Source organism: Martes martes (assembly GCF_963455335.1).
Source record: "Martes martes genome assembly, chromosome: 3".
Taxonomy (NCBI): Eukaryota; Metazoa; Chordata; class Mammalia; order Carnivora; family Mustelidae; genus Martes; species Martes martes.
Genome location: NC_137890.1, coordinates 147155517 through 147182622, shown reverse-complemented (window position 1 = coordinate 147182622; position 27106 = coordinate 147155517). Strand labels below are relative to the sequence as shown.

Below are 27106 nucleotides of genomic sequence, written 5' to 3'. Positions count from 1 at the left end.
TGACAGACAGAGATCACAAGTAGGCAGAGAGGCAGGCAGAGAGAGGAGGAAGCAGGCTCCTGCTGAGAAGAGAGCCCCATGCAGGGCTCGATCCCAGGACCCTGGGATCATGACCTGAGCCAAAGGCAGAGGCTTTAACCCACTGAGTCACCCAGGTGCCCCTACTTCCATCTTCTTGTTCTTCTCTCCTCCTCTTCCTCTTTCTCCTCCTTGTCTTAATCTTTGCATCCAAATGTCCTTAGACTTACAGCCTTCTTAAATCATCCTTAGCTTTAATACCCATATATGCTCACTTCTTCCTATAAATCAGGAAAGATCAAGTTATGCTAACAGCAATGAACAACCCTAAAATCTCAATGACTTAAAATAATAAAGGTTTATGTTTTGTTCATGCTACTTAATATCAGGAACCGATCAGTGATCCAGGTGACGAAGCAGCCACCATCTCATATGCGGAGGGAAAGAGTTCTGGAGCAGCAATCAAATGTTTGGCTCTGAGATAACATATATCATTTCTGTTCACATCGTTTTGGCCCAGAAATAATCACATGACCTCACCAAACCCCAGAAAGCCATACAGTACACACTGCCAGAAGGTGGAGAGCCAGAAATACTTAGTGGGCATTACTAATGACTATCACACCATGCACCTAAAGGAAATCTAATGTCAGGTCTCTTTCAGTGTCATACTTATTTTCTAAAAGCTTTTTGATACAAAATAATGAAATCTTTCACTTTTTCATATATTTCTCTTTGTTCTACATAAGCCCTGTCCTGCTCACTGGCTCTGTAAAAGTTGGTAGCCTTTCACTTGAGGATTCTTAAATATTTACTGTATGAATGACTGGAATGCCACATATTTTATTTTATTTCTTTTTTTTTTTTTTTGAGAGAGAGAGAGAGTATGTGTGTGAGTCGGAGAGGGAAGGGCAGAGGGAGACGAAGAGAGAGAATCTTAAGCAGGCTCCACACCCACGCCTGACACGGGGCTTGATCTCATAACCTTGAGCCAAAATCAAGAGTCAGTTGCTTAGCCAAATGAGACATCCAGACACCCCCATGTTTTATTTTGTTAACCTTGTTCTATGCCTTGCATCAGAATTTCTCTCCAATTCTTTTAAATGAGGCTAAGGGGAACGACCTTAGTCTCCATTATTGCCCTTATTCCCATGCTAGACCGTATGGAGATCTTAGGGTGGGTAAGGCATTCCCGTAAGGTAATTTCACAGCCTTCCTGGAAGTGTTCTTAAAGATGTCCTCTACTAACATATTTGGTAATTCACTGAGCTCCACCCTTTTCTCTCCCTCTGCTTTTTCTTTCTCTTTCCAAGATTACAAAACATAATCAATTAAATGATATAATTTTTTAAAAGATTTCATTTATGTATCTGAGAGAGAGAGGGAGGGCACCAAGGGAGAGGGCAAGGGAAAAGCAGGCTCCCCACTGAGCATAGAACCCAACGTGGGGCTCGATGCCAGGACCCTGAGATCATGACCTGAGCCGAAGACAGATGTATAACCAACTGAGCCACTCGGGCACCCCTAAAATTATATAATTTATGTTTTAGTTTTCATACTATGGCCAAAGAATCACATTTTCCTACAATGTCTTGCTAATCAAATCCAGTCTTTTTAAAGTATAATCAGATATGTATGTGATCTCTTCGAATTTCTCTTCTCTCTCTTCCTTTTCTCCCCCAGTCCACATCCACCTGACATTTCTCCATACCTTCTTCCTATCAGCTGAGACTACGATTATCCAAAAAAATTTAATATGCTCCTCTCATCCTCTGACAGATATCTGAAATTCTACTTTAAAGTCTTATTTTTTTAAGTTTGTGTAATAGTGACATCACTAAACCACTGTGTGGGCTTAGAAGATCTCAAGCTTGTTCAGCACAGTCTTGGCTCAAATCAGATCTGGAGTTCTCTCCATCATGTTTTTAGGTATCTAGTAGCTGCTTAGATGTATAGGTACTGGAACACTGTAAAAGGGGAGACATTTCTGCAAAAAAAAAAAAAAAAAAAAGTGCTGCTGAGTTTTCTGCCAGTAACTGACAGGTGCAAAAGGAACCACGGCACACCTTGGGATGGGCAGATCAAGAGATTGGGGGCAGGTCTGGCACGGCATTCATCTCAGAAGGTAGAGCCTGTGACTGGTAGTCCCCCGAGCCCTTGAAAGGAACTTCTGAAGTGTATCTTCTCTCTGCTCCCCAGACACATCCTGGATAGTGTGCACTGAGAGTTGGGCAGGGGGTACCTACTTATCTCAGTCAACTTCCAAGGTAAGTTCATAGACCATTCCCTTTGCTACTCTTCTCCCTCTTATCTTCCTCTTGATTCCCACCCATATGCCTTGCATCTTTTCCATATAAAAGACTCATCCTCCTCTTTTCTTCCACAATAGAAACGAACACCCCCCCTCAAAACAAGAGACCACATCTATTAGGCACTGTTTTCTATTTGCTTGATGAAAGGGAGAACAGGGTTTCCAAACACTGTATAGAGATAAGGGGAAGTATTTGCACATTTGGAAGTTGGGAGAGAGGAAAAGAAGTTCTCCACCTGGAGTGGGTTGATCCATCAAAGCAATCATTAAATGCTCATGTTAAAACAAAGTGAATATTCATACCTTCCTATACTTGGAGCTTCATCAAAATGCAAATAAACAAAGATGGTTATCTGTTATTAGTTAACTGACCTAAGTAAAGATTAATTTCCAACCCTTTCCTGAGAGTAATTTTTGATAAATGAGAGTCAGAGGAAATTAGGTACTTCAAAGAAATGCAGAAGGCACAGCCAGAGAAACGTGACCAGGCAAAGAATGGGGAAGCCGTGATGGTTTTGCAGCAGCCTTGCTCAAGTTTGGTTATATTTACTTCCTAAACCACAAACTTAAAATACTCATATAATTCTACTTTCCAGAGCAATATCATGGTTTGCTCCTTCCAACTATCTATTCACCCTGTTTCTCTCTGACCACGTCTGTGTTCTACACAGTCACACCCACGTGGTCTAGACTATATCCTCTTTTGCACCAAACTAATGCTCTCTAACCCTGTCAGTGAGCTGGGATACAATTCCCTTATTTCTCTGTTGCTGTGGGGCCAAAATAGAGATTTTGAACCCTAATAATTTCATGCATATCTCAATGAGCATCCAGGGAATTTTGTACCCTCAGACTACATCCCCACAATTGTTCTTTCCAGGAGAGATGAGAACAAGCCTTCAGTGTCCAGTGTCAAGATGCCTTGGGGATTCTAGGCTAACTTCAGACGGGGTGAGTCCAGAAAGTTGGCATTTTCAAAGGATTCCAATATCACTGGAGGGACTGAGAAAGCATGAGAGAAATGAATATGAGAGCAAATGGAAAGCAATTTGGCAGCAAGAGTAGCAAAACTAAAGAGCAAAGAATGGCGTCTAAGAAAGAGAGGCAAACGTTGCCCAAGATGGCTGTCAATCAACAGGAAATGCCACTGGCCTCAGAGCAGGGGGGCTATCACTGAGACCCAGGGACCCTACACAAAAGGAGTGGAAAGCCTGGGCTATTTTAAGGCATGGTGACTTCACTACTACTAATGATTACCTTTTGTTTTGATCATCTTCAAAGTTAGAGTGGTTTGGAGAAACCTAGGGCCATATTCTTATCAACTCTGACTAGCTACCCATCCATCTTTCTCCTCCAACTTCAAGAATTTGTGGTACCCCAAAGCTGCTGGAATGTCCTAAAGCTCTGAAATGGAGCTCCTTTTCTGGAAGCTGATGTATTTACCTGCTGACCACAATAAACCAAGGACTACAACAGATCCAACCCCAGGCCAAACAGAGACAGAAGGCAAAGATATCCTACATCACCGGATACAGTTTAGAGTTTGCCAAACTACGCATGCCTTTGTTTAAAATTTTCTATACAAGCTTGGCAATGTTTGGGGAAAATTACAGTAATATTACCAGCATCAAGTTCAAGATTAATGTTTAAGCCTAAACCCCACACTCCATAATTGACTTCCTGCAAATAAGACACTCAGGATTTCCCTTAAAACCCCTACTGAAGTTTTTTATTTTTGTTTTAATCATTGCTGAATCTACACCAAGTTACACAAACTTCCTAATAGAGAAATGTCTGTGACAGACAGAATTAATAAACCACTTTCCGAGTAGATGAATTTTAAAATGTAGATGATGGTTCTATATCCTTAGTTTGGGTTGCCAATGCAAATGAGTCAGGGGATTTGCTTCAGACACTGAGTTAATTGTGTAACTCTACAGTGAAAAATGCCATTGGAGAATACTTGCTGACCTCACAGTCCAAAAAAACCATTTAAAAGATGTGGAAACCAGATGTTTCAGTCACATTTCAGCCTCTGCTCTGAGAACTTACCCTGAGCAGTCCTAACAGGCTATTACGTCTCTACAGCTGAGATATGATCATCTTAACTTACTTATTTGTCCTGCTCTGGGAAGAGGTTCACGGATGGGGATTCAAGAACGGAATTTTTCATAACTCCATATGGCTTGGTAAGAAACTTCATTCATGAGCTGCTTCTTGGGGACGTTACTTCTTTGAATTGATGGTAAATTGAAGCAGGAAAGTTTTTTGTTCTGTTTTAAGGCTGATGTTTTCAAAGAATGTTGAGGAAAAACAGCTATTGGAATGCATGTGCTTTTAAAAAAAAAACTGTTCTTGCCTTCTAAAATTAAAAAAAAATAGGTTTTTTTTAAATAAAGCAAACTATTCAGTAGAAAATGGAAGTTAATGTTTATATTCCGTATGAGAAAATATATTTTCAAAGCAGATGTGATGGTATTTGGTAGGGAAGGTTTAGCAAAATAAAAACACCGTATTTTGTTTCTATTTCAATGCGTTTGCATTCAGATTTTGTAGCAGGTAATTATAACAGAAATGTAAAAGGTAAGTTGGAATATACAATGATTTTATAATCATTTGACTGTGTACTCTGACCTGTAATGTATATCTTGCTTTTTCCAAACATCTTTTGACTAGTTTGATGCAAAGCCAGCTTGTAATACAAAACAAATGATAAAACCTTGTATTTCTGAGTGGAGTCTCACCACTTTGACTCCTTTTGTTTGAGAGCTATCCATATAAATACTTTTCTACCCCTTTTGTTAGAACAGGAAAGTTTCTTTTGCTGTTTTCTTTTGTTAAATGTAAAGAATGACATGCGCTTAACGTGAATATAAACAATAAACCAGGAAAGACTATATAGGGAAAACCCAAAATACCCTGTATAGTACTCTAAACAATGTTTTCTCGTGACAAAAATTAATATTGCTTTATGCTCATGACTGTGTTTGATAGTGAAAAAATGTTTACTCAAGAAGAAAACTGACAAATTCTTGTATAAAATAAAGAAATACAGAGAAAGCAAAATTAACCTAGATCTTTTTCTAATGCTTGGTAAGCAGCACATGGTTGTGGAATATTTTTCCTTTCAGCGTGTTTCTCTCTGGTAATAACTGCAGCCATGCGGATTTCATTAAAAAGCTTGATTTGCAATGCACAGCCTTGCCCCCTCTTTTTTCAGCTTGAGCCAGTGAACTAGTTTCAAGCCGAACAGGGCAATCCATTTGGCCAAAACGGGGTCTGGGACTTTCTTGAGGAGTGAACAAGGCTCTTTGTTAATTTTCCTAGCACATCAGCAACCTTAGAAAATATACACACTTTTGTTAGAAATGGAAAAAACTGCCGTAAAGCTAGGAAGAGTTAAATCCATATACATAAACCTTGAAACGCTATCAAACTCTCTAATGATCAAGCCATTTGTCACTGTTGTTGTTTTTGTTGTTTTTTAAGTGATGCTGTATATTACAAAAATGTGAACATGGACAATAGAAGTTCTGTCCTAGAGGTAGAGAGAAGCACACCCAAATGTTAATAGTATGCTGCAAATCTGAGGCTCGGGGTAATTGCACATTGCTTCAATCTGGGACAAATTATTGACCAGTCAGCCTAACACAAATTGTTTACAGTTGGTTAGGTCAATATGGTATTAAAAGCTATTTAGAGAAGGAAGAGAGCCGGATAGGAAGGCAGGAATCTATTAGCAGCTATCACGAACAAGGCGCTTCAAACTTGGTCTCAGTTCCACTAGTAGTAAAATGAGAAGGTCAAAGTATGAGACCTCTAAATTTCATTTTTAACTCTGGTATCTTCCAGTTCAGTTCCAGACCCCAATAGTAATTACTATTCCTCAAATAGTAATTTTTGTAATATAAAGATAAGACGCATCAACTAATTTACATAGATGATGAAAATCAAAACTGCACAGATAAGCGATTGTTTTCAACCACTGTAAAGAATCTAAAAAAGGGGGCACCTGGGTGGCTCAGTGGGTTAAAGCCTCTGCCTTCGGCTCAGGTCATGATCCCAGGGTCCTGGGATCGAGCCCCGCATCGGGCTCTCTGCTCAGTGGGGAGCCTGCTTCCCTTCCTCCCCCTCTGCCTGCCTCTCTGTCTACTTATGATCTCTGTCTGTCAAATAAATAAATAAAATCTTTAAAAAAAAAAAAAGAATCTAAAAAAGAAGGACAAGTAACACTATCATGAGCTCCTACTAGGATCCAGAAGTTACGCTTGTGGGTTTTAGTGATGTATTTATTCCCAGAATAGCCAACATTATTCCCATCTGATAGAAGAAGACACTGAGGTGTGGGCAGTAATTTGTACAAGGTTACACAACTCATCCAGTGAAGAACCAGGAGGAGAGATTGGAGCCAACATGCTACTGTTGTCCCATGCTAACAGAAAAAAAAGTGGTGGTTAAATACTCAGTTTTAATGAGTGACTAGGGACTCTAAAAATGAATAAATTATTATTCCTTCTGAATAAAACTTTTAAAATTAGGTACAAAGGACCATCTTCGTAGTTTAAAATTCTGAATTGAGCAATGTTTTCAAATAAATGTGTTCTTAAAATTGTCAAATAGGTACCGGAGTTCTCAACCACTCATAAGGCAAAATAATAAGAAGTTTGTCGCTCTTTTGGGAAAAATGTAGAATATTAACATTATTTAATGAATTTAAAATGATAACATATACTTTTTTACCATTTAAATTACCAACCATCTCATTACTAGATGAGTTCTAGTTACCAAAAATTTAAGAAAAATTACTGGGAGGAAAACTTAAAATTATTGTTCAAAAACTGCTCTGTTAATTAATTTTTTCCCTATGAATGTCATATTTTGATTAGGGAGTAAAAGACAAGGAAATCTTAGCTTGAGAAACATTTGCACACATTAAAATAATTCCTACTAATAAAGATCTTATAGTCTATGTTGTCAGGGAATAGGTACAATTTTAAACAATTTTGGTAATCTCTAATATGATCCATAAGTAAGTTCAACATGTCTCCCTTCTCTACTAAAAGGCTTAGTACTCTTATACTGCAAAATAAAAGTACTTCGATTGCCCACTAGTGTCCAAGTTGCCCTGAGAAGTGGACTTGACCCACAGCGCTTAGCAGACCTCATGGTATGTTCTCAAAATAACCAAATTGGAAACCAGCGGAAGTTTAGTTAATGAGGTTTTACCAATATGAAGGACATTTGGGCAGTAGGCAACTTTCAAACAGGAAGATAACGTTGATGTTCCTTGTGTTCCCTGACCTATGAGCATCAGATTGACTAAGGTCTTCAGCGCATAAGTGATGGGATGTTACCATACAACGTGTAAGAACAGGATCCCTTGCAGTCCAGAGAAACAGAGCAGGTGGCAAGCAGCATCTCCTATTGAACTGTGGGGGTGTCAGCGTTAGCCTGGGGAGGAGAGCGAGCACTACTACTGGATTCACGTCTTGCTGAATGCCAAGACATATGTGGTCTCGTTGGAAATGATCTTAATGGTAGCTGATTGTACAGGTTAGGGTACAAAGACTTGACCATAATCTGAAGGTCTACACAGAACGATGAGAGCTAATGTTATGATTATTGTCCTGGAAAAATTATCGCATTGTTTCTATGGCAAAATGCACTCCAAACTCAAAACAATTTAAACAGTGATCTACTGGAAGACAATTCGCTTATGACTTATTCCCTAAAATATGCTGGGAACAACATGCTGGTAGTTCAGTGTACCCAATTTTTTCTCTGCTGTGTTTGAATCTTTTTTTTCCCCCTTAATGCAGTCTTTATTTTCTTTGGATTCTTTAAACCTTTCCTCAGTTTTTGATTTGTTTACTAAATTCTCAATCACATTGCATTAGTCATTTCCCTCAAATGGATATTTTGGATTATTTTTCTCCATCATTGTGAGCCTACATAATGGATCAATTTTCATTGGTTTCTTTTGCCTTCACTTCCATTCCCTCTCCCCATTGTTTACCTTTCCAAGTTTTTATTTGCTTTAAAAGAAAGCCAAAAAAAGTCAAAACTTTGTCACCTTTTGATAGTGTGGAAATACAAAGTTGCCTTACAGGTTTCTTTCAGGCCATCAGTTCAGGAAACATAATTTAGCCTCAAGTTTCTCCTGTGTCCCCTAAAATTCCCCTAAAATTCCCCTCATTCGTATTTTTTTTCAAAGCTTTCTAACAATGAAAACTTAGCCACCCTGGGTCACTGACCCGGGAAACTCTTTGGCAGGAACAATAGCTGATGCAATCTTCTAGATGAGGCCACAGAATTTCCCTTGTTCCACAAGAATGGATCACAGCGTACTTACCACATTGTGTGAATTCACAGAACAAGCAGCAGGTGTGTACCACAGAGAAGCGCGAGCTGGCAAATACAAGCTCACCTACGCAGAAGCCAAGGCAGTGTGCGAATATGAAGGCGGCCGACTCGCCACCTACAAGCAACTAGAGGCAGCCAGAAAAATTGGTAACTAATTTGACAATGATTTTTCTTCTTTTTCACCTTTGGGGGCAAAAAACAACCTCCACCTTTTCTATAACCCCTTCATAAGATTTCTCTCTCAATCCTTCCGATGCTTCTCTAAGCCCCTATGACATGTCTAGTCTCTGCCTTCTCCATCTTCTCTGCCTAGAGCCAGTGGAAAGGTCTTAGTGCCAGCAACTTATTTGGGGTCACAACCCATTGTGAGCTAATATAATAGAAGTAAAAAAAAACAAAGACATCGCTATCTCAACATCATTTCAATTCCTCATTAATTTTAATGCCACTTCTATTCATTTTCCATACTGTTCTATCTTTTCTTAACTTCTGAGTATGGGTTTCCTCAGCTATTAAATGTTATTATGTTGAGTTTTATAAAGAAATTTTCTTCATAGAAGAAATACTGAATTTAGTGGCTTTTTTTTTTTCAAAAAAATTTTTTAAAGATTTGTTTATTTATTTGTGAGAGAGAGAGAGAGAGAATGTGCACATGCTCAAGAGCCCCTGTGCAGAGGAGGTGAGGGAGGGGCAAAAGAGGGAGAGGGAGGGAGACGGGGAGAGCGTATTCCCAGAAGGCTCCACTCTGAGCACAGAGCCCCAAGCAGGTCGCCATCTCTCACAACCCTGAGATCACAACCCCAACTGAAACCAAGAGTCAGACACTTAACCAACGGTGCCACCCAGGTACCCCTGTGTCTCAATTTCTTTAAGTTAAGTGGGAGAATGCATTCATACTTTAGGATCAAAAGGAAGATAAGCAGGTTGTAAGATGGCAGGAAAAAGAAACTGAGATGATGTCAGGAGACCTGGTGCAAACGAAGTGATTAACTAGTGCTAGTGCCTTCTTAAAAAAAAATGCATCATGACCATCTCTCATGGTGGTTTTACAGGAGAAACCAAAAGGCCACCCCCATTTAGAACTCTCTTCTCCACTGAAGAAACCCCTTTGTTGATTAAAAAAAAAAAAAAAAAAAACAACAACTAGCAAAGCTTATGCTATTATTAAATATTACTCAGGATAAAAATAAAATTGTTCTCTAAAAATCCCGAAAGTCTGCCCAGCACATTGCTCAGTCTAGACCCACAGGGCTGTGCATGATGCGGTACCTGGAAAGAGGGATACAAAGGCTGGGGCCATTACTGGCTGTCCTGGACCTTCAGTAAAACCGCTCTTGGACGGCAGCGGCAAATACTTAGACAGGCTCTGAAGCTGGGCAAGGAAAACAGGGCTGAGGCTTTGTTCAAAATTTATGAGTACATTTATGCCTATTCAAATTTCTTAAAATATTAGCAAATTTTAATTGATCCTGAAATAGAAACTAATTAAATTATCATTTGAAAAAAAATTTGTTTTCCAGGATCAATGGTAATTTCAGAAATTATTTCATGGCACTCAGTAGGTCATTTGTGAAAAGAAGCCAGCTGTGAACTTGGATTTTTCATATTCATGGTATTATGATTTCCAGTCCATCTGCCTCTTTTTTTTTTTTCAAGTAAGATGGCATTTTCTAGTAAAAATCAGATGTTTCATTTTATTTGTATTCAAACTTTATTTTTTAAGAAAAGCGTTTTTCAAAAAAATGAGAAAGAAAATAGTTTCTCTCCTTGTACTTACCTGGCTTTGGGCAGTTGAGAAGGGGCTACTTTTGTTAAGATGACCTTCACTCAGCTGAGGGGTTTGCCAGTTAGCCCATAATCCTTTCCTTCTCTCGCAGGATTTCATGTCTGTGCTGCTGGGTGGATGGCCAAGGGCAGAGTTGGATACCCCATTGTGAAACCGGGGCCCAACTGTGGATTTGGAAAAACTGGGATTATTGATTACGGAGTCCGTCTTAATAGGAGTGAAAGATGGGATGCCTATTGCTACAACCCACAAGGTTTGTTACAAATAATAATTGTATACTTTGCCAAAACAATTACATTTTACTAAGAGGTTGTTAAATATAAATGGCTCCTTCTTACAGAGATAAATCAACTTGGTGATGATAATTCTTTTTTTTTTTTTAAGATTTTATTTATTTATTTGACAGAGAGAGATCACAAGTAGGCAGAGAGGCAGGCAGAGGCAGAGGGAGAAGCAGGCTCCCCGCCGAGCAAGGAGCCCTTTGCGGGACTCGATCCCAGGACGCTGGGATGATGACCTGAGCGGAAGGCAGCTGCTCAACCAACTGAGCCACCCAGGCATCCCGATAATTTTTAATAACAACCATTCACGGAGCGGTTACGCTGGGCCAGACCTGCCTGCTGCTCCTCTTCCACGCTGTCCGTATTCACAACGACTCTGCAAGAAGCTATTGCTATACCCATTTTAGAAATCGGGACACTGAAAGTCGAAGAGCTTAATAACTTACTTAATAACTTAATAACTTAATAACTTAATAACTTACCAAAATCAAACATCCAATAGTTAGCAGGCAGGCAGGATCTCGGATTCAGGTCTTTTCTATGCCACATCTTTTTCTATTCCCAGCCACAAAGGAAAAAAAAAAGCAGATTATAAACTTGTCAGTTAATTAGCTAAAACAACAAAGTGATACTACCCAATGTTAACTGTTCAATATTTCCCCTTAGATAGAATGGGGGGAAAAAGAGCAAAATAAACTCTTCCCCTGATTTTCTTGTACATAAATTCTTAAACTTCCAAACTAAGCAACTCTCACTCTGTGGTTTGTTTTCACAATTATATGCTGGATTTACTCGTTAGTTATTTTTATATAGTATATTTTTATTTGTATTTTCCCATGGTTGATTGTAGCTAGGAAAACTTTAAAGAGAAAATTAATTCAACATACCTACTATAAAGAGCTACTCTTTGTTCATGTTTTTAGAGAAAAAATAGATTGTTCTTTTTAGATGCATTTCCCACAACATGATACTACGAAGAATTATAATATGTTCCCAAGTCTGTCTAATGTTTATGATCACAAGCATCCTCAGGTGTAGTCCTGTTTCAATCTGCCTTATAAGAAAGTCCCTATAGTGAAGTTACAGTGAGTTATAGTGAAGTTCTAGCATGTTACGATAGAATTTATTATTCAATGATATTAACCATTGGAGAATAGTTTCTCATGTTTGTAACTAATCTTTATCTCAAAATAATGTGTATACTAAGTAGAAAAGAATTTTGCCTAGAGCCATTATGTATTCCCACTAAAGACAAAATATGAATAAATAAGTATAGCGCATTTATATAGGGCTGTAATTTTCACTTTGACATACATTAAACCTATGTTATATTTAGTTCTGTATTCAGTTATTGTTAATAGTTCATATATCTTCTTTTCCTCCCTCTTCCTCTCTTCCTTTTTCATCTGTATATTTACACAAGCAACTTTCTTTTGACTCTCAAGAGACACTTCTATTTCCAAGTGTGTTCTCTGATTCTTCCTTTGCTTGATAAGGTTTAGGATCTCTGAGCATCTATTCAATCATTTCCATAGGGGACATTTATCTCTAGGGGAGATAAAGAAGTGCTAATAGAAAGGTTCTTACAGTATTTCCTTGCCTTTTTATAAGGATGCCACCTTAACTTACAAATTTTTATAAATTGCTTTTGTCTCTCATCAAGGCAGAATCCTTTTTAATCTGGGAATATTTGTACAGAATCCTGGGAGACTTCTTCTTACTCTGTTCTCAGCTTACTTCTGGATTCAGTGACATGCTGATTTTTTAGGATGTAGTGAACCTGAAGGGGACTGGGGACCACCTGAACTAGTACTGGGGGAGGAAAAGTTCAATGAAAAATAATTGTAATGAAGAAATCATAATGGTATCATAAAAATAAACCAATGACTATCAATTGCTCAATAAAATATAGAGCTGAATAGCTAAATAGACAATCAAATTGTTCAACATTTGAAATGTTTCCTAATCTAATGGTATAGACAACAACATTTGAAATGTTTCCTAATCTAATGGTATAGACAACAAAGACAGGATGGCATAGGACAGATAGCAGATGCTTATTTGATTCGAAATCAGAATTAACCAGGGGTTTTCCATACCTTTCGTTCCGGGTCACCCAGTAAAATCATGGGTTCTGGCAGTGGTTGTTTGATTGTTCTCATTCCAGGTTATAAGGCATGGCAGGAATCTGTAAAGTGATAAATGACTTGAAAAAACAAACATGAATATCTCTGTCAAATCCTCAAATATTAGGATTAAGGTATTAGTTTAAAACCAGTGAAAGGAGTATAAAATGATAATAAATTATTCCTTTAAACTGGATTAGAGTGGCCTTCAAGGTCTCTTGTGACTCTGAAATTCTATAATGATTTTCCAAACAGAATTTATTGGACTCATTATTCTAAAAAGTCCCTGAAGACACAGTGTTGACACCACAGGACAAAATTGCAGCCATCTTGATTGGGCTGTTGCTAACAAGGGTATACATATTCATCAAAATACATGAACATATACACATGAGACTTGTACATTCTTTAAAAAAAAATAAAAAGATTTTATTTTTAAGTAATCTCTACAGCCACCATGGGGCTTGAACCCACAACCCCAAGATCAAGAGTTGCACGCTCCCCGAACCAGCCAGGCGCCCTGAGGCTTGTGCATTCTAAGCTGAAAAGATAAAATACAAAAAAAGTACAAGAGCACAATTAATTAAATTGCTATTTTTTTCTTGTCATTTTTCTTGTCATTTCATACAAATTCAGTGTATATTCATTTGAAAGAATTTACCAATGAATAATGAAAATATTCATTTATTCTTTAGCTGTAAGTATATATATTTAATATTTTATTAAAAGGAATAAATAGGCACTAAGAAGAGCATATGTGTTTAAAATAGGGATAATATTTTTTCTAATGCTTTCTTTCTTTCCTTTTTTGTTTGTTTGTTTTATCCATTTTAGCAAAGGAGTGTGGTGGTGTCTTTACAGATCCAAAGCGAATTTTTAAATCTCCAGGCTTCCCAAATGAGTACGATGATAACCAGATCTGTTACTGGCACATTAGACTCAAGTATGGTCAGCGTATTCACCTGAGCTTTTTGGACTTTGACCTTGAAGATGACCCAGCTTGCTTGGCTGACTATGTTGAAATATATGACAGTTATGATGATGTCCATGGTTTTGTGGGAAGGTACGTGTTTCCCCGTATAAAGAGTTAAAAATACCTTCAATATTTTGTTTGATGTTTCTTTAATTTTCTTCAATATTCCCCACAGTTATTGATTCTCTAGTATTTTCACTCCCTGGCAACACCATATCCTTTTTTAGCAAAGATTTTTCTTAGTATGTGAAGCCAGTCAGCTGCTGCATGTTCTTATAATTAAAATAGTGACAGCAGCCTTTTGATTACTATTAAGTTGTAAGAATTAAATAGTCTATTTAAAAAGACTCCAGGGCACCTGGTTGGCTCAGTCAGAAGAGTGTGTGACTCTTGATCTTGGGGTTGTGAGTTCAAGCCTCATGAGGGGTATAGAAATTACTTAAATAAATAAAACTTTTCAAACAAATAAAAAAATAAAATACCTCAGTATTTCATTAACAATGGGAGGAAGAAGACACATGTGAATTGAGAAATTTGTTGGAGGGTTTTAAGTATTCTAATTTCTATCAACCTCCTAAAAATAATTATAAATTCTTAATTATTGTCTTCCTTCTGTGTACAAAGTATTGTGCTAAGCATTATGAATATAAGAATTAAGCAAAGTATAGGAGCGCCAGGGTGGCTCAGTTGGTTAAAGCCTCTGCCTTCGGCTCAGGTCATGATCTGAAGGTCCTGGTGTCGAACCCCACGGCGGCTCTCTGCTCAGCAGGGAGTCTGCTTCCCCCTCTCTCTCTGCCTGCCTTCCTGCCTACTTATGATCTCTGTCTGTCAAATAAATAAATAAAATCTTAAAAAAAAAATAAGGAAGGAAAGAATTAAGCAAAGTATAGCCCCTTCTCTCACAAAATTTACCTAAACATACAGTGGATATCTTCTTTAAAATAGCTTTCTTTGACATAAAAAACAAGTGCTCCTTTCCTCAATATTTCTCCATCGGGTTTTAAACATCCTGGGACACAACCATTCTGTGTTGCCATTCTGAATCTCCAGTATAGTTTAAACTTCGAATGTCTCACAAAATATTACAAATCAAAGCATATATAATTATATGTTTTATTTATTTAGCCCCCACTTAATAACGCATATCTGAGACTATCCAGTATCAATGGACTATCGGTTACCAATTTTCCATTATCCATGACAGTAATTTAATAAAAGAAAATGGTAATGATTGAAATTATTAAAATAATTAAAAATGATAGACTCAGTAGTTTGTTGTGACTTTGAAATGTGTAACTTAAACACCAAGAAAAAGAAAGGCATTTCTTGCATACACAAGCAACAACTTTTGGAGGGAAATTGGTTTTGTTTTGTTTTATTCTGCTCTTTGGCTGACAGACTACTGCTATAGATGAAGTAGGGTTGGAGAAATTAAGAGCAAAACATTTGTTGAAAGAACGGACATCCTACCTTGAGAGTCAAGATGATATTTTCAATCTAAACCTAGTTCCACAAATCAATTACAGCCCTAGATAAAATCATATACTGTTTTTTTAAAAGATTTTCCATAGACTAATTTGTTATTTATCGGATTTATGTGATAAATCCTTCCCTTTTATGTAATGTACAAAGGAGTTTCTTTCAAGTAGATTCACATTAAAACCAGTCCCTCTTGTAAGGTCCAACATAATTTTCCACATTTAGATCAGTCTACTCTAGAATTCAAATCAGTAATACCATCAACCATACACATATTCCTCTTTAACCATGAAGAAACTTCATAGGATTAATCAAAATCAAATTTAAAATTTTTCCAGAGAGATTAAAATTGTCTACTACACAAATAGTTTTGCAAGTACACACAGTAGAAATGCCACATGTCCTTTTTTAAGAATCTCATTTATATTCTCACGTTATTTGAAACAACAAACTTTGTTTTAATCCTTCCTCTCCCTTACAAATTCGAGTTAAAAAAAATAAAAAGTTTCAAATAATAGGAAAATGAGACATTACTTAGGAAAAATAAAGCACTTTAATTAAAGGTCAGAGCCACTTAAAGCCGTGTAATATTCTTCTGTGTGACTTCTCTTTTTTAAAAATTTTCTTTCAGATACTGTGGAGATGAACTTCCAGAAGACATCGTTAGCACAGGTAATGGCTCTAAATTGAGGTGTAGGACTATGATTTTTTTTTTTCCATAGTGTCACTGAAAGTGGAGAACCCAGTAGTTATTACTATTTTCTTTTTAAAGTTAAGAGAACCATTGGGACAGATGTAGCTTACCAGTTTGCAAAATGTAGTGTTTATACTTAGGACTTAACGCCAACCCCTTACACTAAAAATGCGTAGACTCATCAGGTGAAGGAATGCAGTCTGAGATGGTCTTGAGTCTGCAAATCCCTGAATATTGCTACGGGTTATGACGCCCATAAAATGTGCAAATAAAAAGACCAAAGTTTTTCATCAATAAAGGATTGAGAGGTATTTTCAGAAGTATTAAAGTTGTTAAAAATATCTTCTGTCACCGAAAAAAATTTACATCACACTTAACTGCATTTTTATCTTTGGACAGCATTCCCTAGAGTGCTGTGAAGAGCAGTTCTATGAAACATTTCTTTTTTATTTTTTTTAAGATTTTATTTATTTATTTAACAGACACAGATCACAAGTAGGCAGAGAAGCAGGCAGAGAGAAAGGAGGAAGCCGGCTCCCTGCTGAGCAGAGAGGCCGATGCCGGGCTTGATCCCTGAGATCATGACCTGAGCCGAAGGCAGAGGCTTTAACCCACTGAGCCACCCAGGCGCCCCCTATGAAACATTTTTAATAGGTGTTGCATGAGAAAAGAACATTAAGGTCAAGGGAACTGGGGAAACATTGGTTTAAACAATGGTAAACAGGTCTCTTTATTGGAAGATGTCAGAGAGCTTTTAATACGCTAATTATACATAGTAAATCTCAAAAGGCTAGCTATGGTTGGCAAAGTGTTCCAAATCTTTTTAACTCCTGCCAATTACTTTTGTGACTTTGTCCCATGCAATGTACCTCAAGCAATGAGCTTGTGGTCGTATATATTTATATCCAGAAGAAATGCCTTTGCCATTGCCCCATACTGCTATTTTCTGGCTAAGAACCTTCACTTTCTTAGGTGTTTTTGTTGTTTTCTTTTTATTTCCATCCCTAGCACTAGTAGTTGGCATTCTGACTTGGTCTATTTTCCTCCAAGTCATAAAGTTATCACAGTGTTTCTGCAACTAAAACCAACAAAATAACACAGAATTGTAATTTCTAAGTAGTCCTTAAACTCAGATACTACTAGCTAAATTACTCCCACACCCTAGCCTGAAGGCACGAAATTCTCATGAAATTCTCACTTATGCATCAATATTACAAGAAATAAAACTTCTTATTCAATCCTTGAATGATTAATGCTTAAAAATTATTCACTCATTCTCTGCCACAATCTCCCTGGTAAGGGCAGCCCATTAAACTGTTTATCTCATTTTTTTCTTGAGAATGTATTTTACGTTAACAGAAAGTTAAAAGTAGATAGGAGCCATCCATAGGAGTTAGTTGGGGGATAAGAATCCTATTTAAAAAAAAAAAAAAAGAAAGAAAGAAAGAAACAGAGAATCAAAGCCTGAAACTTTACATTTTTTTCTTGTTTTGTCTAAAACAGAAAAAAGTTAACTGCTAGCATAATCAAAACAGCGTTGTTTTTTTAACACTACTGCAAGAAAAAAAACCAAAACCCACACTGTTTATTATTCAAAGAGAAACAAATCAACACACAGAAGAGAACACAATTAAACAAAACAGCCAAAGATTTAGCAAAAAAGCGAGAGGAGGAAATTGATATCAAGAGATAGAAAAAGATTTAAAATACATTTGAAGTATAATCTTACCAGTCAAGTATAACGCTGTTAACATTTTGGTCTAGTTTGCATCTTAAATATGTGCTTACTCACCCCAGGATATTTATATTAAAAAACAAGACCAGAAAATGAATGAACTAAAAACTACCCATAAACTATACCACTTTAATAAATGGTATATAAAGTAAGAATATAACCACTCTCCCCATCTCTGCCCACCCAAGAAAGGCACTGGGTGATTGTGTAGTGATTATCCTTCCAAGTGTTTCCCTGTATTTTATAAACATGATATACACAGATATCATGGACATATTTCCAAGTCAGCATACAGTATGTAGATCATTCAAATTCATTTTTTTTAAAGATTTCATTTATTTATTTGACAGAGAGAGAGAGAGATCACAAGTAGGCAGAGAGGCAGGCAGAGAGAGAGGGAGAAGCAGGCTTCCTGCTGAGCAGAGAGCCCGATTCTGGCCCGATCCCAGGACCCCGAGACCATGACCCAAGCGGAAGGCAGAGGTTCAACCCACTGAGCCACCCAGGTGCCCCTCAAATTCATTTTAATGACTGCCTACTAGGTCCCTGTATGGATGTACCATAATTTATCATGTACCAATATTTAACATCCTAAAGATGATTGTTTCTGATTTTCTTTTCTTGTACTATTCAACATTTTACTGGAGTTTTTTTTTCTTTTTTTTTAGATTTTATTTATTTATTTGACAGAGAGAGATAAAGCCAGAGAGGGAACACAAGCGGGGCGGGGGGGGGGGGGGGCGGGGAGGATTGAAGCAGGCTCCCCACCAAGCATGGAGCTCCATGCGGGGCTTCATCCCATGATCTGAGCCGAAGGCAGTCGCTTAACCAACTGGCCCACCCACATGTCCATGGTTCATGAATTTTTATATTCTCCTCTAAGAATGATGAGTCTCTGGATTGCCAGCCAAATCAAAGCAGAATAACATCTTTGTTCTTTTGCACTCCCCCTCCTCCCCAGGAAATGTCATGACCTTGAAGTTTCTCAGTGATGCTTCAGTGACTGCGGGAGGTTTCCAAATCAAGTACGTTGCAGTGGATCTGCTATCCAAATCCAATCAAGGAAAAAACACGAGTACTACTTCTACCGGAAATAAAAACTTCTTAGCTGGAAGATTTAGCCATTTATAAAACAACAAAAAAGGACACTCACTGTTTACATTTGTATCTTTTGGAACCCCTCTGATCTCACTTTTATATTATTATTAATAGCATTTATTTATTTTCTAAATGTGAAAGGCAATCCCTGATAATTTTGGGAAAATTGGAAAATATAGAAAGCTTTAAATGAGAAAATAAAATCTCTCATAATTCCACTGCATAAAAATAACAAACATTAACATTTATATATTTTTCTTTTAGTTATTTTTCAATTTGTGGTATATGTATATATGTATCTATATGTATTTGTACTTGAAATTTTGGAATCAGGTTCCATGTACAGTTTTATATCTGAGTTTTTTTAACTTTGAACATTATGGCTTAAGCATTTCCTGGATCATTAAGTATTCTGCAAAAACATAATTTTGAACAGCTGTAAAATATTCCATGGTATAATTCTTCCATACTTTATTTAAGCCTGTCTCTACTGTGGGAATTTAAAGTTGCTTTCAAAACTATTGCTGCAATAAATATCCTTGAACATACATATTTGTACAGCTCTCTAATTATTTGGGATAGGGTCCTTGAAGTAGAATTACTGGCTCAGATATTAATTAAAATAGAATTTTCTTAGGTTCCCTGGCTGGCACAGTCAGTAGAACATTCAACTCTTCATCTTGGCGTCATGAGTTCAAGCACCACATTGGGCGGGGGGCGGGGTTTACTTTAAAAAATAGTAAAATAAATGTACAGCTTTTAAAAAATTGAATTTTCTCTTTTATGGGCAAAAGCAACATCTCATTATGGTTTGAATTTCTAGTGAGATTGATGGCTGGTTTATATATTTTTGATCAGTTTTATTTCTTTTGTGAATTATTTTTTCATGTCTTTCACCCATTTTTTACTTATATAATCTTTTATTGACTTATAAGAAATCAGTATATATCAGATATATAATTTCATGTCTGTCATATATATGTTACAATTTTATGTGAAGTTTGATTTTTACGATTTTTATTAAAAGCTAAATTTTATTTCCAGTCATACTTACTGATCTTGCTTCAGTCCCCTGTCTTTACATTTAGAATGAATAGTCCCATGACAACTTGATATGTTTATTCATTAACTTTTTTCCTTATTGTTTTATGGCTTTGCTTCATAGAAGGAAGAAGTCATAGTTGCTACCCTTTATCTGAGGGGTAATGGTTACTATCCAATTAAATTTTAAAAAAATGTTTGTGCCTGGCACTGTTCTGGACACTTAGGAAACACTCAAGAACCAAATGAACAAAAATCCCCAGGCTTGGGGAGTTTATGTTCTGGGGCAAGGAGCGAAACAATAATAAAACATGATAAATTAGTACACTATGTGTTAGAAATACAGACTTCTTTATTAAATTACTAATGGAAGGGCGCCTGGGTGGCTCAGTGGGTTGGAGCCTCTGCCTCCAGCTCAGGTCATGATCCCAGAGTGCTGGGATCGAGCCCTGAATCGGGCTCCCTGCTCGGCGGGGAGCCTGCTTCCCCCCCCCCCACCTGCCTCTCTGCCTACTTGTGATCTGTCTGTCAAAATAAATAAATAAATAATGGAATGAGTATAGATTAAAAAAAAAAAAAGGCTAATAACTGAGCCCTGGAAGAGGAAGATTAGCAGAGAAGACTGAGAAGGAGCAAAGGATAAATTAGAAGGAATATCCCTTGGGGTCCTAGAAGCCTAATGGAAAACCTATCAAGGAGGAGAGAGTGATCAACTGTTAAATGCTGCCAGCAGATCTACAAAGATGAGTGCTAAGAAAAACCACTGGCTTCAGCAACAGGAAGATTGTTGGTGACCTTAAGGAGCAGTCTTGAGGGGGTAGAGGCAAAGGCCCACCAGAGTGTTCCTGTAGAGTGAAGTAGAGGAGATCACGGGAGACAGTGAGTCTGGCAATCAAGGAAATGGAGCTATCAGGAACACTGGGTTGAAAGAAGACTTTCTTGATGGGAATGAACTTAGAGAAATGAGAGATGTCCAGCCATTTTTCTGAGTCTGGACAGTAGTCAGGGTCCTGGCAGGAAGGAGATGACACAGTCAAAAGAGGGAAACTGAAGAGATTATCACAGAGATGTGAGCTGACTTTATAGAAAGCCCTCAAAGAATGGTGAATCATTAAATGCTCATCACGGAAGGAGGATAGCCTGGAAGAGAAAAATCAGGGCAGTTATATATGAATCCAGAATGTGAGCTTCCTTGATAGGAAAGGGTTGCCCAACTGAAGCTGAAATATGGTTCTGCCAACCCAAGTCTCTGGGAAGGGATCACAGGTAAATACCGCAGTTTCTCCCTCCTCCTATACTTTAATGTCCTGCTGGTGCTTCCTACTATCTGAACCCAAGCAGAAATCAGAATATGAGGAAACCTGGCTGGTGCTGTTCACAGAGATCAGCTCTGTGGTCCAAAGCAGGAAGTCAGAGCATAGATCTAGAGGGGTAAAAGGAGGATGTCTGTCATCTTGGGTCAAACGAGAGTGGTTCTAGTGCACAAATGGAGGGACTGGCTTTAGATAGCAGCATGGGCAGTCCTTCCCATAGTCCCTCTTTTATGCCATGTATCCTTTAACAGTTGAAACCTATGACTACTTCTCATGTTATGTTTTATTTATTTTATATTTAATATAATTTTTAATTTTTTTATTTTATGTGTGCTCCATTCCCAATGTGAGGCTTGAGCACATAATCCTGAGATCAAGAGTCGCATGCTCTACCAACTGAGTCAGCCAGGCATCCCCTCAGTATTGTTTTCTTTTTTTTTTTTAAAGATTTTTATTTATTTATTTGACAGACAGAGATCACAAGTAGGCAGAGGCAGGCAGAGAGAGAAGGAAGCAGGCTCCCTGCTGAGCAGAGAGCCCGATGTGGGGCTCGATCCCAGAACCCTGGGATCATGACCTGAGCCGAAGGCAGAGGCTTTTAACTCACTGAGCCACCCAGGCGCCCCAGTATTGTTTTCAAATTCATAAAATATAAAGGAGTACAAAGAAAATCAATTATTTTGAAATACCATTATAAAATCATTTTTCAAATCAAATCTGTGGGTGCCTGGGTGGCTCAGTGGGTTAAAGCCTCTGTCTTCAGCTCAGGTCATGATCCCAGGGTCCTGGGATCGAGCCCCACATCGGGCTCTCTGCTCAGCAGGGAGCCTGCTTCCTCCTGTCTCTCTGCCTGCCTCTCTGCCTACTTGGGATCTCTGTCCGTCAAATAAATAAATAAAATCTTTAAAAAAATCAAATCAAATCTGTGATACTTTAGTGCATGTGTTTCTACATTAATGCTATAAATAATATCTAATAGCATACTTAATAAACACCACAATTTTCTTTTCTTTTATTTTTAAAAGATTTTATTTATTTATTTGAGAGAGAGAGAGACAGCAAGACAGGGAACACAAGCAGGAGCAGAGGGAGAGGGAGAAGTAGGCTTCCTGCTGAGCAGGGAGCCCGACAGGGCTTGATCCCAGGACCCTGGGATCATGACCTGAGCGGAAGGCAGATGCTTAACGGCTGGCCACCTAGGTGCCCCATAACTACCATAATTTTAAAGTAGTGATACATATGTGTACAATATTCTGAAGTAGATACAAAAACTGTCTCATGACAAAAGCATAGGCCCTGCTACTGTAGTTTACTACCTACATTCACAGTTGAAGAAAATGACTAGACTTCAGTTAAGAAATTAGAAATAAAGATTGATTTCCACATGCAAGATCATGATGTCCTGGATTAACTCCAAAGATCCACTAGGAAGAAGGTACAGTGTGAGGACAGAAGCTTACCTGTAGAGAGATATGTGGGAATCTGCAAGGCTCTCTTCTGCTTGTCTTGCATTTCTCAGTAAACAGTTAAGTCATGTGCCAAGAATAAGTATGGAGAGGGGCGCTTGGGTGGTTCACATGGTTGAGCGTCTGCCTTCAGCTCAGATCATGATCTCAGGGTCCTGGGATTGAGCCCTGTGTCAGGCTCCCTGCTCAACAGGGAGTCTGCTTGTTCCTCTCCTTCTGCCCCACCACTCATGCTTTCTCTCTCTCTTTTGCTCTCAACTAAACAAATAAAATCTTTAAAAGAAAAAAAAAATAAGGATGAAGAAGTAAATGTATGATATTTGAGAAGACAGGAGAAGGCATGAGAGGGTCTTCTAGGAAAGTGGGAAAGAGAATGGACCAGAAAAATCCCATGTGGGTACCAGGCAGACGCAAGAGCTCATGTCAAATTTGTGGTATGGACTTGACCTGCTGGTCAGCAAGGCTGTGTTTTCCTCCAGTCATGTTCAGCTACACAAAGACAAAGACAGATTGGGGGAGACCTAGAGCCGTCAGAGCTGGGTTTTCACCAAGTAAGTAGGACAAGAGATGGGCAAGGGAGTAGGGGATGTGCATAAAGGAGGGACTGTGATGATAACCCATGGAATTTATTTTGATAAGAAGGGAAGAGGGGAGTTTGAGGAAATGGGAGACAGTGAAGAAGTATAGACTCAATGAAGTGAAGGTCCCATAAGGATTGTAGAATCAGAGGATGAGGGGGATGCAGCAGAGAGACAGGAGGTAGAGGTCAGAGAATGGGACTTTAAATATAAGCTTTTGTGGTAAGCAGACTAGCACCCCCTTTCCCAGGATTTTACATCCCAATCTCCAGAACCTATGAATATGATACTTTATGTGGCAAAAGGGACTCTGCCCATAGGATTAAGTCAATGGCTCCTTCAAACAGGAGATTAGCCTAGATTGTCCAGGTTAGCCCAATGTAATCATAAGGATTCTTAAAAATGGATGAGGGAGACATAAGAAAAAGAGAATCAGAGAAAGAGTTTTGACAAGAGAAGTTGAGTCAGAGAGACACAATGTCACTTGTTTTAAAGATGGAAGAAAGGAGCCATGAACCAAGGTGTGGGAGTGGATTCTGGAAGCTGTTAAAGGCAAATAGAGATTCTTCCCTAGAGTTTCCAGAATGAATACATCCCTGGTGACAGCTTGATTTTCATCCCAAAATACCTATGTTGGACTTTGTAACTACAGAATTATAAAATAGTAAATTTGTGTTGCCTTAAGCATCTCGGAAAGTTAATATACCTCTTAATCAGTTTCACGCAGGCTTAGACTTTGAGGAATTAAAGTATAATTCAAGGTGACAAAGCATAAACAAGAAGAAGCAGGAGGCAGAAGATAGCTATTTTTCTAGAGAAATTAAATTAGTTGAATCCTATTTAAGGCTAGTATAACGCTTATGTTTATATGTTTTCCTGCCTACACCTAATACCTTTTTACTTCCTTGTTCATCAAATTTTTTTCTCTTTTCTCTTTCTTTCCTCTCTTTTTCTCACCTCCATAGGCTTTATTGTTGGGTTTTTGGGTTTTTTTTTAGAATTTATTATTTTTTATCGCTTCTCGGCCTTTTCGATAAGATCAAGTGCAGAATTTATTATTTTTTTGTTTTTTGTTTGTTTCCTTTGGAAATCTCAATGAATGGAGTTTCAACAGGAAATTGAAAATGTAAGTAAATTTGAAAAGTATAGTGCCTTCTAGTATATAAGGTATTATTATTATTGATGATGATGATTCATGTAAATTCTCTAAGATTTTCCTGAAAATAATATTCAGATGTGTGAAATTCTTTTTTAAGATTTTATTTATTTATTTGAGAGAGACAGACAGCCAGAGAGAACATAAGCAGGGGGAGTGGGAGACGGAGAAGCAGGCTCCCCGCTGAGCAGGGAGCCCAATGTGGGACTCGATCCTAGGATCCTGGGATCATGACCTGAGCTGAAGGCAGACATTTAACAACTGAGCTACCTAGGCGCCCCAGATGTGTGAAATATTTAGAATGATATTAAATGCCATCTATTACCACCGACCTAGGTTCTCCTGTATCTCAATAAAATAGTGAAAGGAGGATACACAGGGTCAAAGACAGGTTATAATGGCTTCTGGAGATTCAACTGAATCATTTACAAACCTTCCTTTTGAGGTTTAAGATACATTATGGTTATATTCTGAGTTCTACAAAAATAACTAGATGGGAAGAGTTACAATATGTATAGATGACTTTTTTTTTTTTTTTAGTAAATTCCTAAGTGACTTTGTAAAGCATTTTTTAAAACTTGATTTTCTTTATTCAATTTAGCATTTTTTTGCATGTCTGATTTAGTATTCCTTATGTTTTAGTAATTTACTTTATTTGAATGTTTTTAATTTAACACATGCTCAGGTATAATAATTAATATTAAATAAATATTTCTCAATTTTTTTTTCTTTATGATGTTTATGTGTGGCTTTGGGAGGTTCCTTTTTTAAAAAATAATGCTTACTTTCAATTTAATGTGATCTTTTTATCAATATCATTCTCTGAAAATAAAACAAATGTACTGATGTTCATATATGTATATATTCAGTATTTTTTAAAAAGATTTTATTTATTTAATTGAAAGAGAGAGAGACAGAGCATGAGCATGGGGGAGGAGGCAGAGAGAGAGGGAGAAGCAGACGCCCCACTGAGCAGGGAGCCTGATGCTGTGGCTTGATCCCAGGACTCATGGATCATGACCTAAGCTGAAGGCAGGCACTTAACCCACCGAGTCATCCAGGTGCCCTATATTCAGCATTTTATTTAATGACATTCAAGTTCAAGTTTTGGAAAAAAACATTTTTTGAAAAGGAATTTTTTTAGAAATATACTTTACAACTTGTCTCTCTCGTTTTTTTTCCCCCTGGCTCTTAGTGTGAAGGCAGGTTATTTTCACGTTTTATGTTGCTTTTAAAATTTCTAAAACAGGGCACCTGGGTAGGTCAGTTGGTTAAGGATCTCCCTTCGGCTCAGGTCATGATCCCAGGGTCCTGGGATCTAGCCCCACATCGGGCTCCCTGCTCAGGGGGGATGTCTACTTCTCCCTCTCTGTGCCCCTCTCCCTCTGCCTGTGCTCTGTTTCTTGTTTTTTCTCTCTCTCAAATAAAAAATAAAATCTTTTAAAAAATAGTAAAAAAATTTCTAAAACATATATTCACAGCCATTTAATTTCCTCTTGAACAAACACCCAGTGAAGAAAACCACTAGAAGAGATCACATTCCACGAACCCTAAATGTATAAAAGTAAATTCCCTGGCTCTAGGGCCACCACTGGAAGAACCACATTCTTAAGAGTATTTATAAAATACAACAACAACAACAAAAAAAATTTTTTGAACACTTAGTTGACTGTCAAACAATTATAAATAGGACTATTACTGCCTGAGGCTCAGTAACCTCACAGTGATTCTTATGATGCCAAAGAAAAAGTTACCCAGTATTAGATTTAATTGAATCGAGATGTTCATTTAAATTACAATTACATGTAAAACATAGTGCAAAAACTACTTTTCACATTGTTTTCTGAAATTCTACCCTTGTTGCAGTGAACGGGGATCACTTACAAAACAATCTTAAAGGGGTTTTTTTTGTTTTTCTATTCTAAAATACCAAGAACTTTTATAATCAATATTTTGCAAGCACAAACAAGAACTCTTAAAATAATAGTATATTTATGACAATGTTGAAAAGCCAAATTCAATCCTATGATCTAGAAGACCCATCATCATCTTACCCTGTCTTCTAACTTCTCTCAGCTTATCTCCTATTTCTTCCCTCACTCCCTCCAACACCATTATTTGTGGCCCAGTCACACTGGTGTCCTTACCACACTTTGACACACTAGCATACTCTTTACTCAGGGACTTAACCATGTTGTTTCCTCTGCCTGGAACACTCTTCCCAGATAGCCACTTGGCCTACTCAATCATGCCTTCAGATCTTTATTCAAAAGTCACAATTTCAATAAAGTCTTCCTGGGCCTTTTATTTCAACTAACTCCTCCCTAAAACTCCATATACCCTTTCCCAATTTATTTCTATCCTTAGAACTTACCACTATTTAACATGCTACATATTTTAATCATTTACCTAGCTTTGGTTCCCCAGTAGAATGTAAGCTCTATGAGAACAGTGATTTTTGCTGGATTTTTTTTTATCTGCTATTGTATCTATAGGCCCTTGCAATGGAAACTGACACATAGAAGGTCCTTAATTAAATGAAGGAATGAATTAGCATTAGCCTTTTATTTAGAATGAAATATTTTGGGGATGCCTGCATGGCTCAGTCAGTTACATGTCTGTCTTTGGCTCAGGTCATGATCCTGGGGCCTGGGATTGAGTCACATATCAGGCCCCTTGCTCAGTGGG

At 37.7% G+C, this 27106-nt stretch overlaps 1 protein-coding gene across 1 annotated transcript; it reads left to right on the top strand.

Annotated features, from left to right (window-relative positions):
• The first annotated feature begins 4319 nt into the window (after positions 1 to 4319).
• On the top strand, positions 4320 to 19411 carry TNFAIP6 (TNF alpha induced protein 6). The gene is made up of 6 exons (XM_080799683.1): positions 4320 to 4518; positions 8702 to 8839; positions 10570 to 10731; positions 13720 to 13948; positions 15969 to 16009; positions 18728 to 19411. The coding sequence occupies exons 1-6, from the start codon at positions 4425 to 4427 to the stop codon at positions 18895 to 18897; spliced, it is 834 nt and encodes a 277-aa protein (XP_080655809.1). The 5' UTR covers positions 4320 to 4424; the 3' UTR covers positions 18898 to 19411.
• Positions 19412 to 27106: the final 7695 nt, after the last annotated feature.